Source organism: Myotis nattereri, assembly GCF_964212035.1.
Source record: "Myotis nattereri genome assembly, chromosome: 5".
NCBI lineage: Eukaryota > Metazoa > Chordata > Mammalia > Chiroptera > Vespertilionidae > Myotis > Myotis nattereri.
This window is the reverse complement of record NC_138080.1, coordinates 107,589,402-107,606,923: the sequence shown is the minus strand read 5'-3', so window position 1 is coordinate 107,606,923 and position 17,522 is coordinate 107,589,402. Positions and strand designations below refer to the sequence as shown.

The window sequence follows — 17,522 nt, the reverse complement described above, 5'->3', positions numbered from 1 at the left end:
ATGTGTGCTGAAGTGTAAAAACACTTTTCAGTTAGGAGAAACTGAAAGGGACATACCTAACAGCTCCCAGTCTGCTCACGCACAGGAAGCCACTGGAAGGACACCAGAAGCTAGCGTGGGGCTGAGAAGGGGGATGGGAGTCTGGGCTGGATGGAGGACACACTTCCATTCTTAATCCTTTCTACAGTTGGCTTTTGTTAACCATATGCATGGATCATCTTATCAACTTTTTAAAAAATTCTCTTTATTCATTTACTTATTTATTAATTCTCTCCTGAGGATATGTTTTTTATTTACTTAAGAGAGAGGGAAGGGAGAGGGAGAGAGAGTGAAACATCAATGTGAGTCAGACACATAGATCGATTCAATCAAGGATTGAATCTGCAATCTAGATATGTGCCGTGACTGGGACTCAAACCTGCAACCTTCCAATGCACGGAACGCCCAAGATGACACTCCAACCAACTGAGCCACACTGGCCAGGGCCACTTTAATAAAAGTTTTAAATGAAAGTTTACCTCTAGATCTCAGGTATCCTCCAAATATCTGACAAACGAGCGTGGTAGCCTGGGTGTGTCTGTCTAATCTGAAAAACAGTCGGACAGTGACGTGAGAGAAGATTCTACAGAAACTACATATGCTACATGAGATCTCAAAGCACACACATCTACAGAAGAGCAAGAATTCAGACGGATTAAGGAGACGTCAGTACTTACTTATTGCTGCCATTCAAGCACGCCTTTTGCATAGCATCAACAGTGTATTGAAGGAATTCATGGGCATCTTCTTGGTTTCCAAAACGGAAGTGCCTCGCTATACCTATGAAGTGTAAGACAAAGCTTTATCATCACCCAAGAGGCCCAGGCGGTAACCCCCAAAGTTGGATCTTATAACAATACATTAGTTAGAAAACACCTGATAATCATTACATGGGGAAGCAGCACTAATACCAGCTACTCTGAGAAGAGTTAGACCATTAAAAGTCCACATGGACTAGAGTTTGAAAGCCCAGAGAGGAGGCACAGAGATGCTATCCATGGCTTTAGTGAGTTAATGAAGTTGTACTTGAATAAATTCAACTTTAGCTATATTGCCTCAAAATTTGTCCACAATGTTATGTTACTACACACATCTTAAATTTGGTGCTAATCTCCCTAAGTCTGAGAATCCATGCAGAACACATCAATGTCAAAACCTATCTAAATTCTATCCTGATAACCATGTATGTGTGTGTGTGAGTGTGTGTATATGTACATTCATGGATGTAGTACACACAAACACACAGAAATTACATTTTCTTAAAGATTTAGGTTGAAAAGTGTTAATCATGCCTTATATTTATTTATTTATTATATATTTATTAATTAAACAACAACAAAATCATCCTCAGCTAAAATTTTGCCAGGATCCAATGATGTTTAAAAAATGTTTACATTGTAAATATTTGTAACTGTATGATTATCCACCCCTGTAATTATCTAGCTAGATATCACATTAAGAAAATTTTGTGCAATCTGTATCATTACAATGCAAGAGAAAGATTTAAAAGTCATTTAAAAATTAAATAGAAAAATAAAATTTATCTACAAATTTGCTAAGGTAGGAGTATAAATCTTTCTTTAAAAGTGTAGTTTATTTTGGCAATTACTGTCACTCTGTATAGTGTAATCATTAACTGAATTAAAACTAATTCAAACCAATTTAAAGAAACATGTAGGGCAATATTAGAGTTAGTATTACTCAGCATAAAAATCCAAATATCTAGGGGAAAAACTCATTGTAAAATTACCAATGATGTTATTAACAAATTGAGTTAAAATTTTTTTCATTTGTTTACATTAAACTGAATACAATTTCTTTTTATATTGCTATCTTTTGCTTTAAGGTTTCAAAATCTGTTTATATAGTAAATGTCTGACTAAGAATGTTATTAAAGGCATCTACACATATGATAAAATATGTTTGCTTGTTTTTATAATAAACAGGCTCATCTTTTACCAGGTAGGCCATTAAGACTAATTAGCTAATAAATACTAATATAAACAACTATAGATGATACTTACGCCGCATCTCATTAATGACAAACATTGGTTTAATAACATCCCCAGGATTACTGAGTGCCTGGGTGATATGTGCTTGCATTGTACACATCATACAAAATCCTTCTGCATGACCTGAAAGATAACAGATAATAATCCTCCAAATTAGTAAAATATGACTCTACATACACATCAAGAGATACTACACTCCTGAAATGAAATAATAGTAACAGCTACCATGTGTCATGCACTGAACCATATACTTTTGTTCACTGTCATTTAATTCTCCCAAAATCTAACTGATAAGTATACACTGACTCTATTCTACAAGAGAGGAAACTGAAGTTCAGAGTTAAAAACTTGCCCAATGTCATGCCCTGGCTGGGTGGCTCAGTTGGGTGGAGCGTCGTCCCATACACCAAAAGGTTCCAGGTTCGATTCCCAGTCAGGGCACATACCCAGGTTTCGGGTTCAAGTCCTGGTCAGGGCACGTATGGGAGGAGACCAATCTATGTTTCTTTCTCACATCGATGTTTCTCTCTCTCTAAAAATCAATAAAAACATATACTTGGGTGAGGATTAAAAATAATTTTTCCCCATGTCATAAAGTTATTAAGTGGCAGACACATAACAATCAAATCATACTCTAATGTCAAGGCCTGCATTAACTACTCTCTATGCTGGAAAAATGCTATTTTTCACACACTGCCATCTGTCTCACACAGGAAAAGAATGTCTCCCACACTGGGGATTGGAAATCTCTCTATAAATATTTGGCTCTATTGGCCACATACAGTGGTCTCATTGCTGCTGCTGCTTTTTTCTTTCTTTCTACAACTTTTTATTTATTTATTTATTATTTTTTATTTTATTTCTTGATTTGCAGAGAGAGAGAGAGAGAGAGAGAGAGAGAGAGAGATTGATTTGTTGTTCCACTTATTTATGCATTCATTGGCTGATTTTTGTATGTGCCCAGACTGGGGATCGAACCCACAACCTTGGCATATTGGGATGATGCTCTAACCCAGTGGTCGGCAAACTACGGCTCGTGAGCCACATGCGGCTCTTTGGCCCCGAGTGTGGCTCTTCCACATAATACCACGTGCGGGCGCGCATGTACAGTGCGGCTGAAACTTTGTGGCCCATGCGCAGAAGTCGGTATTTTGTGGAAGAGCCACACTCATGGAGCTAAAGAGCCGCATGTGACTCGTGAGCCACAGTCTGCCGACCCACTGCTCTAACCAACTGAGCTACTTGGCCAGGGCCTTACTTTATTTTTATTGATTTCAGAGAGAAAGGGAGAGGGAGAGAGAGAGATAGAAACATCAATGATGACAGAGAATCATTGATCGGCTGCCTCCTACACGCCCCCTACTGGGGATCGAGCCCTTCAGTCGGACGCTCTATTCACTGAGCCAAACCGGCTAGGGCTCTACAACTTTTTAAAGGCTGAAAACCACCCTTCGCTCATGACTATGTGGTGCTACTGGCATCTGGGGGGTAGAGGCCACAAGTCCTGCCGAGCATCCAGCAAAGCACAGGACAGCCCCTCAACAAGGAACTACCTGGTCCCAAACGCCACCAGTGTTGAGGTTGAGAAACACTTTCTTAAACTAAAGGCTGCTCAGAACCTGCCTAACAAAGCTTTAAAAGTCTCCAAAGGACCCAAACTATTTCCAATTACCATAACTGGGTCCCTGAACAAAGCTGAAAAATATTTATAGGAATATTTTTCCCTCTAGAAATAATATAATTTTAATAATCTAGCACCCAACCACATAAAATTCTAAAGTAGGAGTACAAGGCATGTAAAGAAGCAGGAATGACCAAGAACAAGAAATAAACATAAACAGACCCAGAAATGACACACAATAGAATCAAAGACATACACATGTTTATATGTTCAAAGAGGCAGAGAAAAAGCAAAAGCATGTTAAGAACAGATGAGGAAATGGGACCATTTGTACTTTACAACTGAAAGCAGAATTTCTGAGATGAAAAATACACCAGGTCGGATTAATAACAGATTAGACTGAGCAGTATAAATTACCCATAATGAAACACAGAAAAACAAAAACTCAAAATAACAGAAAACATAAGCATATCATTGAGCAGTGGGACTACATCAAGTTGTCCCTAATATGCATGTAAATAAAATCTTTCAAGAAATGATTGTCGCCCGTGGTTTGGCTCAGTGGATAGAGTATCGACCTATGGACTGAAGGGTCCCAGGTTCAATTCCGGTCAAGGGCACATGCCTGGGTTGCGGGCTCGATGCCTAGTGGGGGACATGCAGGAGGCAGCCGATCAATGCTCTCTCATCACTGATGTTTCTATCTCTCTCCCTCTCCCTTCCTCTCTAAAATTATAAAAATATATTTTAAAAAGAAGAAAAGAAAGAATGATTGTCTACAAAGGTACAACACAAGGGAGTTTTTACAGTGATAGAATGGTTTTGTGTCCTGACTTGAACTGGTGGTTACAAGAAACTATACCTGTGCTAGAATTCATAGAACTGTATGCCAAAAAATGTTGACTTTATGTTAAATATAAAAATTAAGTTTCAATAACTGAAAGTCATACAAATTTGAAACCGTACACCACAAATGTAAGAACCTCAACAAACCCTAAACAGAAAGAAACATGAAACCAACACAAAGAAACACTCAAATTGCTTAAAACAGTTATCAAAAAATTTTATTTTTTACCTTTTTATTTATTGACTAGAGCCTTGATGCACGAAATTCGTGCAAGTATAGGCCTTCCTTCCCCTGGCTGCCAGCACCGGCCTCCCTCTGGCACCCGGGACCCGGGCTTCCCTCGCAGCCCTGGCTTTGTCCAGAAGGGCAGTCTGGTCTAATTAGCATATTATGTTTTTATTATTATAGAATTTATAAAGAAAGTGGAAGGGGGAAGGAAACACTGATTTGTTGATCTACTTATTTATGCATTCACTGGTTGATTCTTTTTGTTGTTGTTAATCCTCACCTGAGAACATTTTTTCCATTAATTTTTAGAGAAAGTGGGAGGGAGGGAAAGCGGGGGGGGGGGGGGGCGAAAGAGAAAAAGAAACATCCATGTGAGAGAGACACATCAACTCATTGGTTGCCTCCCACACACACACACCAACCAGGGCTGGGGATCAAACCCGCAACCCAGGTATGTTGCCCTTGACCAGGAATAGAACCTGAGACCCTGCAGTGTGCAGGCCAATGCTCTAACCACTAAGGAACACCAGCCAGGTCTATTGCTTGATTCTTTTTTTTTTGCTGCAAAAAGCTTTATTGTTTCATTTGGCCCAATGCATGGGAGGGGGCTCCAGGGTGGTTAAAAGAATGGCTAGTAGTTTCGGGAAGAGGCTTAGGTAAAAGCCAGAGACGCCAGGGGATGCAGAGGGGCCTCTGGGCTCCAAAGGCTCCAAGTTGTGCTGGAGGGTGAGCCTTTCCAAGAGACACTTGCCCAGCCCAGCCTGGGGGGCAGCCAGCCTGCGATGTGAGTCAGGTGTCGCCCATCTTCTTGATCAGTTTCACCTCCTCATCCAGGAAGCGGTTCTCCAGAAAGTCACAGAGCTGAGGGTCAGGGCCTGCAGCTCCAAGAGGGTGTGGGTCAGGGCAGCTCCCATGGCGTCCTGAGTTTGGCCGCCCCGCATCTTGGGAAGGTTTCTGCACGTCCTGGCAGAGAATGCTGCCGCCAAGCTTGTTTTGCAACTTTAAGAGATGCGCAGTGCCCCTCGCGCTTCTTCTCCGCCAACTCGCGGAAGAAGTGGCCGCCGCCCTCCAGAGCCACATCTTCCCGGTGGAAACAGCAGCCCAGAGAGAGGTGGGTGTGGGAGGCCCCAGGTGCAGGCTGGCCAGGCAGCTGACCGCAGCCTCCACCTCGGTGGAATAATTCTGACGAATGTGGGAGGTCATGGCTGCTTGGCAATAGGACTGAAGGTAGGAAAAAACCGGTGTGTTGGCTGGTCCCGGAGGTGGTTCTGGGGTGGCGACTGGATGAGACGCAGGAGAGTGGCCGGAGGCTGGGAGAAGGGGCGTCCCTGGGTCTGTTCCGTCCAAACACTGTGGAAGGAAGAGACGGATCCGGGACCTTGGAGGGCACTGCCAGTTGATTCTTATATGAGTCATGTTTTTAAGTCTACTTTCTTAATCTGGGCCTTTTGGGCATTTTTAGAATATTTATATTTAAGATGACTAGGTATGTATTAGAAGTTAAGTCTGACAATTTGTTTTGCTTTTTGTTTGTTTTTGTTTTTCATTTGTTTTCTTATCCCTGCCTTCCTGTGAGTTACTTGAATATTTTAAATTACTGTAATGTGATTTATTTATGTTTTTTGAGTGCATCTAGAAATGAAGTACAATTTTCCTTAGTCACAGACCACCTGGCCATCTCTATATAAAATCTTAAGGAATCCTTTTTAAAACACTACTGGGATTAGCCCAGCAGCTGTGGCTCAGTGGCTGGGTGTCAACCTATGAACCTGGAGGTCACAGTTCCGTTGAGTCTCGGGTGGGGCACATGCCCAGGTTGTGGCTTGATCCTCAGTGTGAGGCATGCAGGAGGCAGCTGATCAGTGATTCTCTATCATCACTGATGTTTCCATCTCTCTCTACCTCTCTCTGAAATCAATAAAAATATATTTGGACCAAAAAAAAAAGAGTGAAAGAGATTTTTAAAAAAACAAAAATTAAGTGAGTTTAGCAAAACTGCAGTATATAAGATCAATATCCAAATATCAATTCCATTTCTATATTCAGCAATAATCAGAAACTGAAATTAAAAAACTATTATTTATAATAACTTTCAAAAACTAAAATACTTTGGGATAAATCTGATTTAAAATGTGTACATTATATACAACATTGCTAAGAAAAATTAAAGATCACCTAAATAAATGGAGAGGCATACCTTGTTTGTGGGTCAGAAGACAATATTGTTTAGGTGTCAATTTATCCCAAATTGATTTATAGCAAGCATGTCAAACACATGTGGCCCACAACAAATATTTTTGCGGCCCAGCCAATATAACGGTATGTAAGAAACATTTTAATAAAAATTTCGTCACAATGTTTACAATATCCTGTTATACATAATTATTAATAATGAACTACAATATTAGCCACTGACTGATACTATAATTGTGTTGCATTCATTTCCTTTATGTGCCTGACGCCCAGGCGCACCCTTTCTCTCCACTAATACCAGCAGTGAATATTTTAGCAGCCAACTGCCACGTCATTAGTCTTGTACGGACTTGTTTGCTGTGCGCAACAGGAAATATTTTGCTTTCAGAAAACAAGAAAAATAGGTTTATTTGTGTTACGCTTATTAATCTGTGCAGTTATCCAGTGTCTGGTAAGTTAATGTTCAAGAAAAAAATATTAATTTTTATTAAAATGTTCTATTATTTTATATTAACAATTACTTCTTTATTTCAGCCCTTTGTATTCAGCATGTCTCTATCAAAATCAACCTATGTTTGTATGAAAATTGAAGCTTTTTTTTTTTTGCGGCCCACATAAACTTAAACCTTGTTTATTTGGCCAGTGTTAGCCTTTGAGTTTGACATGCTTGATTTATACTAGTAGATTCAACATGACCCCAATCAAAATTCCAGAAAGCTTTTTTGGAGAAATTGACAAAGTGGTTCAAAAATTCATTTGGAAATGCAAAGAACCAAGCATGGCCAAAACAACTTTGAAAAAGAAGAACAAAGTTGGAGGACTTACCTAATTTCAAAACTTAAATATACAGTAATCAAGACACTGTGTCATGGTGTCAAGATAAATAATGGATCAATGTAACAGAATAGCGAGTTCAGAAATAGAGTTATATGTATATGGTCAAGTGATTTTTGACAAAAGTAAAAAGACAAATCAGTAGAGAAAGGACTATATTTTGAACAAATAGTGCTGGAACAACTGGATATCCATATTGAAAAATATGAACTTCAAACCATTCTTTACATCATAAACAAAAATCAACTCAAAATGGATTAATTGTAAAACTATGAAACTTCTAAAAAAATATAGAGGAGCCCTAGCCGGTTTAGCTCAGTGGATAGAGTGTCAGCCTGCGAACTGAAGGGTCCCAGGTTTGATTCCGGTCAGGGGCACAGGCCTGGGTTGTGGGCTCGATCCCCAGTAGGGGGTGTGCAAGAGGCAGCCAATCAATGATTCTCTCTCATCATTGATGTTTCTCTCTCTCTCTCTCTTTCTTCCTCTCTGAAATCAATAAAAATATATTTACATAAAAAAGAAAATATAGAGGATATCTTTGTGACCTCTGGTTAAGCAGATTTCTTAATATAACACCTAAAGGATAACTGAGGTGGAATTCTTCAAACCTAAACACATGCTCTTCTAAAGTCAGTGTGAAGAGAATACTTTTCTCCAGACTGAGAGATAATATTTTCAAATTACATATCTGATAATGAGCCTCTATCCAGGAACTATAAAGAACTCTCAAAATTCAACAATTAGAAAAGAATCCAATTTTAAATCAGGCAAAAGATATGAACAGGTGTTTCAGCAAAGCAAATATATGGATGGAAAATAACCATGTGGTAAGATGTTCAACATTATTCATTAGGAAAGTACAAATTAAAGCTACAAGGAAGGTATTACTACACAACATACCTATTAGAATGGCAGAAATTGGAAAGGTCACACCAAGTATTAGGCGAGGTACTGAGCAAAATGAAATTTTCATTCACTGCTGGTGGGAATGTAAAATACCACAATCCCTTTGGGAAACAGTCTGAAAGTATCTTAAAATTAAACACAGACATACTATAGGACCAAGCCATTCCATTCCTGGATATTTATCCAAGAGAAATGAAAACATGTCCTATGAAGACTTGTTTATAAATGTTCATAGCAGCTTAACCTATGATGGCCCAAAATGGGAAATAACCCAAATGTCCATCAATAGTGAATGAAGAAACAAACTGTGGTACATCCATACAGCGGAATACTACTTAGCAATAAATGCTAATTACTGATACATGCAACATGAAATAATGTAGAAATAACTGTGCTGAGTGAAAGAGACCAGGAAACACGAGAACATACACTGCACATAATTCCACTTCTATGACACTCTAGAAAACATAATCTAATCTCTAGTAGACAGGAAACACATCAGGTGGTTCCCTGGGATGGAAGGGATGAGAGGTAGGAAAGGGCAAAAGGGAGTGACTTCAAAGGAGCAATGGGAAACTTTGGGGGGTGATGAAAAGGTGCATCATCTTTTTAAATATATTTTTATTGACTTCAGAGAGGAAGGGAGAGGGAGAGAGAAACATCAATGGTGAGAGAGAATCACTGACTGGTTGCCTCCTGCATGCCCCACACTGAGGAATCAATCCCGCATATGCCCTGACTGAGAATCAAACTATGACCTCCTGGTTCAACCTCTGAGCCACACCGGCTAGGTGCATTATTTTAATTGTGGTGATAGTTCCATGGGTATATACAAATGTCAAATGCACCGAACTGTATATTTTAAATATGTGCACTTTATTATATATCAATTATCTTCTATAATAATAAAAGGGTAATATGCTAATTAGACCGGATGTCATTCAGGACATCCTTCTTAACGAAGCCAGGGCTGGGGGGAAGCCAGCCTGGGTCCCGGGTGCCTGCCGGCAGCTGGAGGAGGGAAGCCCAGGTCCCGGGTGCTGGAGGGAAGCCGGTACACCAGCAGCCAGGGGAAGGAAGGCCTGCTCTTGCACGAATTTTCGTGCATCAGGCCTCTAGTACCTCAATAAAGCAGGGCAAACAGAGAGAAGAGAGAAAACCATCAATAGCATAAAAAACAGGCAGCACCTATTCTGGACACCAGGAGCTTCTGAATTTTTGTCTTGGCGTCTCTCTTGATGTCCAGGTGCCAGGGCTAGGTTTTCCCCCACACCCCTCTCATTAAGCACAAAGTGATAGGGAAGCCCTCTGTGGGGAATGAATTGTGGACTTAGAAAGGGAGAAAATGCGGGCAAGTAGAACGTTCATTCTGTAATTTAAAACCGTTTGGCATAACAAACAACTCTAGGCAGTGAGGCCCTAGGTGATTTTCCTTTGGTTTATTTAAATTTTCTGTACTTTCCAAATTCTTTAGAAGCATTATTTTGCTCTTTGGGGGGGGGGGGGGGGACAATTTTAAAAGAACCAGTTCAAATTCTCCATTGAGAACTATTCAAAAAGAAACCAAGGGGCTTTTCTCACACTGATAATTGATGAACAGCCACCTGAACATACACAAATCTAAGCTTAATGTAGATCAAAGAACGGGGAGACTTCATTTACAAAGGCTGAAGGATATTTACAGTATGTGTAAAAGGTCAAAACCTCAAAACAATGGGTATGTTCCAAATTCTGAATTTTGCTAGTCAACCACTGAGTTGGCTTTCACCAAATTAAGGACCATCATATGTTTTAACTGATTTCCTACCCTTTAGGCTGAAACCTGAGCTCTCTCATGCTGAAGGGAAAGTCCTGAAGGAGTTTCCGGGAGGCTGGGGCAGTGATGAGAGGTTCCTTGCCCCTGAGGCTGGAAGCCTATACGTGAATCAAGCCTACAACACAGGATGGACACCAGCAGAGGCAGGATTTGAATCCTGCTTGGTGGCAGACATTTATGCCACATTTTTAGCCAAATGCTGATAAAATATGTTTCTTTTATTTTTTATTTATTTTTTTTAAAATATATTTTATTGATTTTTTTTTTTTTTTTTTTTTTACAGAGAGGAAGGGAGAGGGATAGAGTTAGAAACAACGATGAGAGAGAAACATCGATCAGCTGCCTCTTGCACACCCCCCACTTGGGGATGTGCCCACAACCAAGGTACATGCCCTTGACCGGAATCAAACCTGCGACCCTTGAGTCCGCAGGCCGATGCTCTATCCACTGAGCAAAACCGGTCAGGGCAAAATATATTTCTTTTAAAATAACTTCACAGGTCAAATTAGGTGCAAAATGCTTCTTATACAATCTGAATACAAATCTTACAGTCTTCCTGCATGGTTTCTAAAAGAATAAACCAACTGCTTAGTGATCATAGAATTCTTGGCTTAATTCCTTTCATTTCAGAGAAAAAATGAAAATAGGTTAGATACCACAACAAAACCCATGTAACATAAAACAGAAGACTTACATGTCTTGGAGTGTTCGTGCGATAGCATGTAATTGGCAAGAGGTGGCGTGTATGTTAAGCACTGCAATGCTGCATTGGCAAAGCAAGTATTGCCCAAATTCTGGAGCCCAGCTCCAACTCTATGAGTTTGCTGCCACTTAAGACAAATCTTCTCAGATGGGAAAAGAACTTTTTGCGGAGGAGCAATGCCATCACCTAGGGCTAGAAAATAAAGAACAAACATTTAGTAACAAAGCTCCACATGCTTTTGAAGCTAAATAAATAGCAATATATCAAACCTGAACCTGATGAAGATTCTAAATCTTTTTACCAGCTAACCAGGAACACAGAGGAGAAAGGCAGAACTCAGAATGTGGGGCACTCTAAATGATTTGGTCTCTTCAATAAAAACATATACTAGTAAGAAAAAAGGCTCTAACTGGTCTGGCTCAGTGGATAGTGTCAGCCTGTGGACTGCAGGGTCCCTGATTTGATTCCGGTCAAGGGCACATGCCTTGGTTGTGGGCTCGATCCCCAGTTGGGGGCGTGTAGGAGGCAGCCGATCAATGATTCTTGTCATTGATGTTTTTCTCTCTCTCTCTCTCTCTCCCTTGTTTTCTGAAATCAATAAAAAATATATTAAAAAGCAAATAAACAAACACCACCCAGTATTTTTAAAAACATCTTTAAATGTTTAAAAGACAGACATCTACTTAGAGAACTACAGTTAATTGAAAAGTTAATGAAATGCTTGTCCATTTCAATTCTCACCAAAATAAAGTTTATCCTTCAACAAATTAGAAATTTAAAAACTACAAATAACATCCGGCCAGTGTTGCTCAGTGGTTGCTCAACCCGTGAACCAAGAGGTCACTGGTGCAATTCCCAGGCAGGGCACATGCCTGGACTGGGGGCTTGATCCCCAGTAGGGGGCGTGCAGGAGGCAGCCAACTGATGATGTTTCTTTCATCAATGTTTCTCTATCTCTCTATCCCTTTCGCTTCCTCTCTCTGTAAAAACCAATGAAAACATATTTTTAAAAAATAAAATAAAAAACTACAAATGTCATAGTAATTAAAAATAATCTCCCTTGTTATGATATGTGTGTTAATCATAAATAAGCAGCAGAGGAAAATGAAGCCCCTCATAATGTAACTGGCTGGCCACTCAGGCAGCAATATATCGTGCAAAATAAGAAGCCCTCTGAAACTACCAACCCATTGACAGCACTGACACAGGAGTTTCTTGGAGTATAGTACCTTGATCCTTCTGTGGTGATGGTTTTGACTTATCAGGTACAGATGAACTTGAATACACTACAGCACCAGGCACTGGTCCTAAAGAAAGCGTGTGATTTGAAACCTCATTTAAGGAAGACACAGCACCCCAGCCGGCAGACCCTGCATCCATGTCTCCAGGTGAGACTGCCTCGGAGCTGCCAGGCTGGTTCTGAGAGGTTGAAGGGCCCGAAGATTCAGAAGCTTTGTCAACTATGGTCATTGTTCAGCTCTGCAAAAAACAAGCACACATTTCTTTCAGAAGATTAGGAAAGTAACCTACTGATTCTACCAGTAGATCTCGGAAAGTTAGTCTAGCAATTTTTGAGTATCTTCAAATATAAAAGTAACAGTATTTTTCACTTTGTAATCATTTCCTCAGGACATTTAGTATTGTCTACTCCGCAACAATTGTCTACATAGCAACAATTTTTAATTATAAAACTTTCAATGGGCCTACTAGCCAGTTTGGCTCAGTCGTCGGCCTGTGGACTGAAGGGTTCCGGGTTCGATTCCGGTCAAGGGCACATGCCTGGTTGCAGACTTGATCCCCAGTGGGGAGCGTGCAGGAGGCAGCCGATCAATGATTCTCTTCATCACTGATGTTTCTATCTCTCTCTTCCTCTCCTGTCCTCTCTGAAATCAATAAAGATACATTTTTTAAAAAACTTCAATGAAATATTTGATTACATCTTATCATTCTATTCCATGCCTCTTAAAATTATTTCAGTTTATAATCAGGTACCTCAATTTCCAATTCTCTACATTTACCCAGTACCTATATTCTTTCTTTCCATTGCTTAGAACTAGAATGTGAAATGCACTAATGCATGCGACTCAATTTTCAATCTGTATATGATTCTCCAGGGAAAAGTCTCAACTACACAGAGAGAAAATCTAGCTTTAATGTTGAGCATAAAGTCCAAAAGACACTGTTTGAAATACATTGCATTTTTAAAGTATAGGAAGTCTCACCTCTGAAGCACATTTTTCTGAAGGGACTCATTTATTTGGTATATATGACTTGTACAAGGAAGCCCAATATAATTACGCACTTTTATACTTTTTATACAGTAACTTATTTAATTTTCATAATGGGCCTATGAGACATTGGACAGAAATCACAGGATCTATAAAATGCACCAACTACAACCCAAACTAGTCAGGAACTGGGAGTAGGGACCAGGTCCAACATTCCTGGCTATACTAACCTGTCAATAGACTACTTTCAAGAATGTTTCCGAAACTGCCAGGCAGCAACCAAATCTGGTATGCCACTGCTCAGGGGGTAACCTTTCAGCTGTGCCCTGACTGCCCCCAGCACAACATCCTCCTAGCACCTAGCCTGGGCACTGCCTGGCCTAAGGACTTCTGCACACACACCCTCAGGTCCATTCCCACCTACTCTCTCTGGGCTCTGCACATGCTGTTCCTTTTACCTCTCCTTCTCCATCCTTCCACCTCCAGCCAGTTAACACTTCCACTACTCAGAATTCATTTCCTCTGGGACACTTTCCTTGACAACCTCCTCCTCCAAGAGCTGGGTTAAAACCCCTCCTCCAGGCTCCCCAGCACCCTGCGCTGATTTATACAGCAGCCCTGCAGCACCTACTGCACAGCAAGTTCACATGCTGCTCTCCGTCAAGTCCTCACTGGTACCCCCTGGCCTGACACACAGAAAGCTTTCTATGCAGGCGTTGAACAAATGAATGAATTCTGGAGACAGAAAATAACCCGTGTTTGCTTTAGCACCAGTTCGTGCTGATTCACATACAATATCTCATTTAATCCTTTAAAAACTACGAAGTTGGAATAGCCTTTAAAACTTGTTTTAAAAATATTCAATACAGTAAATGGATAATAAATACCCACGTACATGCCACCTCAACAAATGTTACAATGCACTATCTGCTCATAAGAAGTTTTTATTTTAAGCCTCAAATTTGTGTTATCATTTTAAATGAAGGCATGATTACTTCTCCCCCAAAAGTATAACCTTAAAAAACTTTTTGGGCTCTTACATAAAAACAGAAGATGTTATTTAGATCTAATAAAATAAAAACTGAACTAGTTTTTAAGTCAATTTTAAGTCAATCTCAGATACTGAGAAAAAGGAAAAAAAAAAAAAAAAGGGAAAAAGAAAGAAAAATAAGGTACTGGACCTTCATTCAGGAAGAAAACTTGAGCCATAGTATCCAAAACAAATTCACATTTTTCTCATCGAAGAGTCCAAAGAAATTATGAAACACTGTGGAGACAAGAGTAAGAAAACAAAAGAGGAAGAGGAAGGGAAGGAGGAGGTAAAGAAAGAAAGCAAAACAGCAATAAAGGAAGGCTTACTTACAATGCAGGTAAACAGCAAAAGCCTTGGTTTTCTCTGGATAGACATCCTTTCAGGACAATCATTAACAAATGACCAAGTAAAACCATTCTACTGGCTCAAATGCCTTTTTGGAAGAGAGGGAGGGGTTCTTATATGGGGGGGGGGGGGCGCAAAAGTGAAGGAATGCATACCAGTCGGTCGTCAGTGACCATACAGCATTATACTTTTGGGAAAACAAACCAGAACCATCCATTCGTTTCCATTTGTCCATTCCGCCGATGAATTCTCACCCTAAAACCATGAGGCATCCAACTAATCCCACCGGCCCAGAGAGAAACCCTTTCTGGTCTCCCAGCACCGCTGCCCCGGGATGCCGCCCTTCCAGGTGCCATGCGCTCAGCAAAGCTTCCCAGCATCAGTCACAACCCTCCCGACATTCCAGCAACTACTTCAGTGAAGAGTTACCACCTCTCTCAGCAAGTCCTGGTGATACACGAGAAGTTACAAACGCCGCAGGCGCTACCAGAATCAGGCTGGATGTGTGTGGAGGAATGAGACAAACTGACTTCACCAGCGTTTCCTCTCTTTTATTCAAAAGCCTTAAAATTCTCAGTCTCTTGTATGGTATTTCCTCCTCAGTATTTCTACCAAATGCCAGAATGCATTATCCTTTTTTTTTTTTTTTTTACTTTTAATATGTCTATGCTATCTAAACATTAAGGTCCCCCACATACGCTGAGGCCATGCCAACGCATGCAAAGAGAAACTGTTACACTCCGCTGCTCCACACACAATGTAACCCGCATTCCTGCACAGGCGCTGGAAGGCACAGCCTTGACTTCAGTTGTCTTTTAAGACAGCAAAGCAACTGAGCCTTAAACCTTCACAAAACAGGGTAGACTCGGTTCAATGACATAGAAAAGAAAGTGAAACTGACTTAAGTGAAAATAAGAGAAACTGACTATGCCCATGCCCAGTGCGCTCTGAATGAATGTCAAGAGAACAGTTTAACATGTACAGCTCTTAAAAAAAAAAGAAAAACTCAGTCCCCACAAAAATGTCTGAGGATATCGCTGTTACCTTGAAACCAAGAGGCGGTAACTAGTTTTCCCACCCGCTCTGCGGTGAGTTTAGTGTTCTCGCGTTTAAACAATCAGCGTGTTCTGCAGGAGCACGCCAGCCCGGGCCTTGCTAGCTGTGCGGGAGCGAGGCAACCAAGTCCTCCCCGCTGCACGCACACCAGCAGGTTCAAGTCCTGCGGCCCGAAACTTCGGTCCCGGCCCGGCCCGGCCCGTTTCCACCCCGAACACCTGCCTCTGACCGCCCCCTCCTCCCCCGGCCCCGCGGGGCAAGCGGCTCTCCCCGTCCCGCCCCGGAGATAAAGGACTCGACCCAGAGGAACGCGCCGGGGGAGACGCGCCGCCGGGCCGCCCCCTCCCCGGAGGCACCGCTCCGCTCAGCCCGGCGGCCGGCGCGGGCAGCTCGGACACTCGGCGGAGGAGCCGGGGGGACGGCCCCGCGAGGGCGGCCCGCCGAGGGGCGCCGGGTGGGAAAGTTTGCATCTTTGGGGTGGAATGGGGGCGGGGAGGCGAGTCCCGGGCTCCGAGGGGCGCTCGGGGGCGGGAGGCGGCAGCCACGCGGGGGGCGGCAGGCGGCCGGGGGACGCCCGGCTCCGCGGCCGGCACACGCCCACCCCGCGCAGACCCATGCGGGCCAGGCCGCCCCGGAGACGCCCGCCGGGCCCGGCCCCCGGGCCAAGGGGGCGGACGGGGGCCGGGTGGGGGTGGGAGGGCAGTGTCCATGGCAACCAGGGGGTCCGGCCTCCAGGCGCCGCCCGGCTCTCGGGGCGCCCCGCCGCCGTGGCCGCCGCCCCCTCCCCAGCGGCCTGGCTCGGCCGGCGGTGGCGGCGCGGCCACCGGCGCGGCGGGGTCCCGGGCGGCCCGCGGCGGCGGAGGGGGCGGCGGGCGAGGGGCCGCGCCAGCCTCCAGCGGGCCGCGCCGGCAGCGGGGCGGCCGGGCCAGCCGCGGCCGAGGCGGGCGGAGCGCTCCGCGGGCCCTACGCTGGCCGGCGGCGGGCGGGAAGGAGGCGGGAGCTTACCTGACCCGGCTCGGCGCTCGCTCCATCCCCCTCGGCCGCCGCCGCCGCCGCCGCACACAGCCCAGCCGCCCGGCGGGGGACAATGACGTGCCTCCATCCGGGCACCGCCGCCGCCGCCTCCGGGTCAGCGCCGCGCCCGCCGCGCCCCGCCGGGCCGCCAGGGGGCGCGCCGAGGCTGCGTCCGCACGCGCCGCCGCCCAGGGGCCGTCGCGCAAGAGGCGCGGCGCGCAGTTAACGGGCCGGCGAGCGCGGGAGGGGCCGGCGCCGGGGCGCCCCGGGCGCAGGCGGGCGCGCGTCACAGCCGCGCCGGGCGCCGCGAGGAGCGCGCTGATTGGCGGGCCGAGGCCGCGCGAGGTCCTCCCCGGGGCAGGCCCGGGACACCCCCTCCGTGTCTGCGCCCGGGGCCGATCCGCGCGGGCGCACGCTGGGCGCGGGCTGTGCGGGCTGCCAAACGGCCGCGGCTCCGGGCAAGCCTCCTACGTGCGCTCCTCCGCCCGGACGGCGGCCACGCCGGAACCCAGCGGTGCGCCCGCGGCCGCAGACTAACCGGTTACGGGAAGCGGAGGGTACGGTACCTGAGTCCGCAGGAAGGCCGGGCTCTTACCGGCACAGGTTCCTCGTCTCGGGTCCGAGCATCCGCGGTCTTTGGGGGCAAC

The 17,522-nt window shown here is 44.0% G+C and overlaps 1 protein-coding gene across 2 annotated transcripts in view; it reads right to left on the bottom strand.

The window, feature by feature from the left end:
- Positions 1-16,987, bottom strand: part of USP42 (ubiquitin specific peptidase 42) — a 34,807-nt gene extending 17,820 nt beyond the window's left edge. For both annotated transcript variants that reach the window (XM_081092962.1, XM_081092961.1), the window contains exons 1-6: positions 16,867-16,987; positions 12,429-12,678; positions 11,191-11,391; positions 2,064-2,174; positions 717-819; positions 519-586 (exon numbers count right to left, since the gene is read on the bottom strand). In XM_081092962.1, coding sequence (XP_080949088.1) covers positions 519-586; positions 717-819; positions 2,064-2,174; positions 11,191-11,391; positions 12,429-12,669 — 724 coding nt within the window. In that variant the 5' untranslated portion in view covers positions 12,670-12,678; positions 16,867-16,987. The remainder of the gene's footprint in view (positions 1-518; positions 587-716; positions 820-2,063; positions 2,175-11,190; positions 11,392-12,428; positions 12,679-16,866) is intronic.
- Positions 16,988-17,522: the final 535 nt, after the last annotated feature.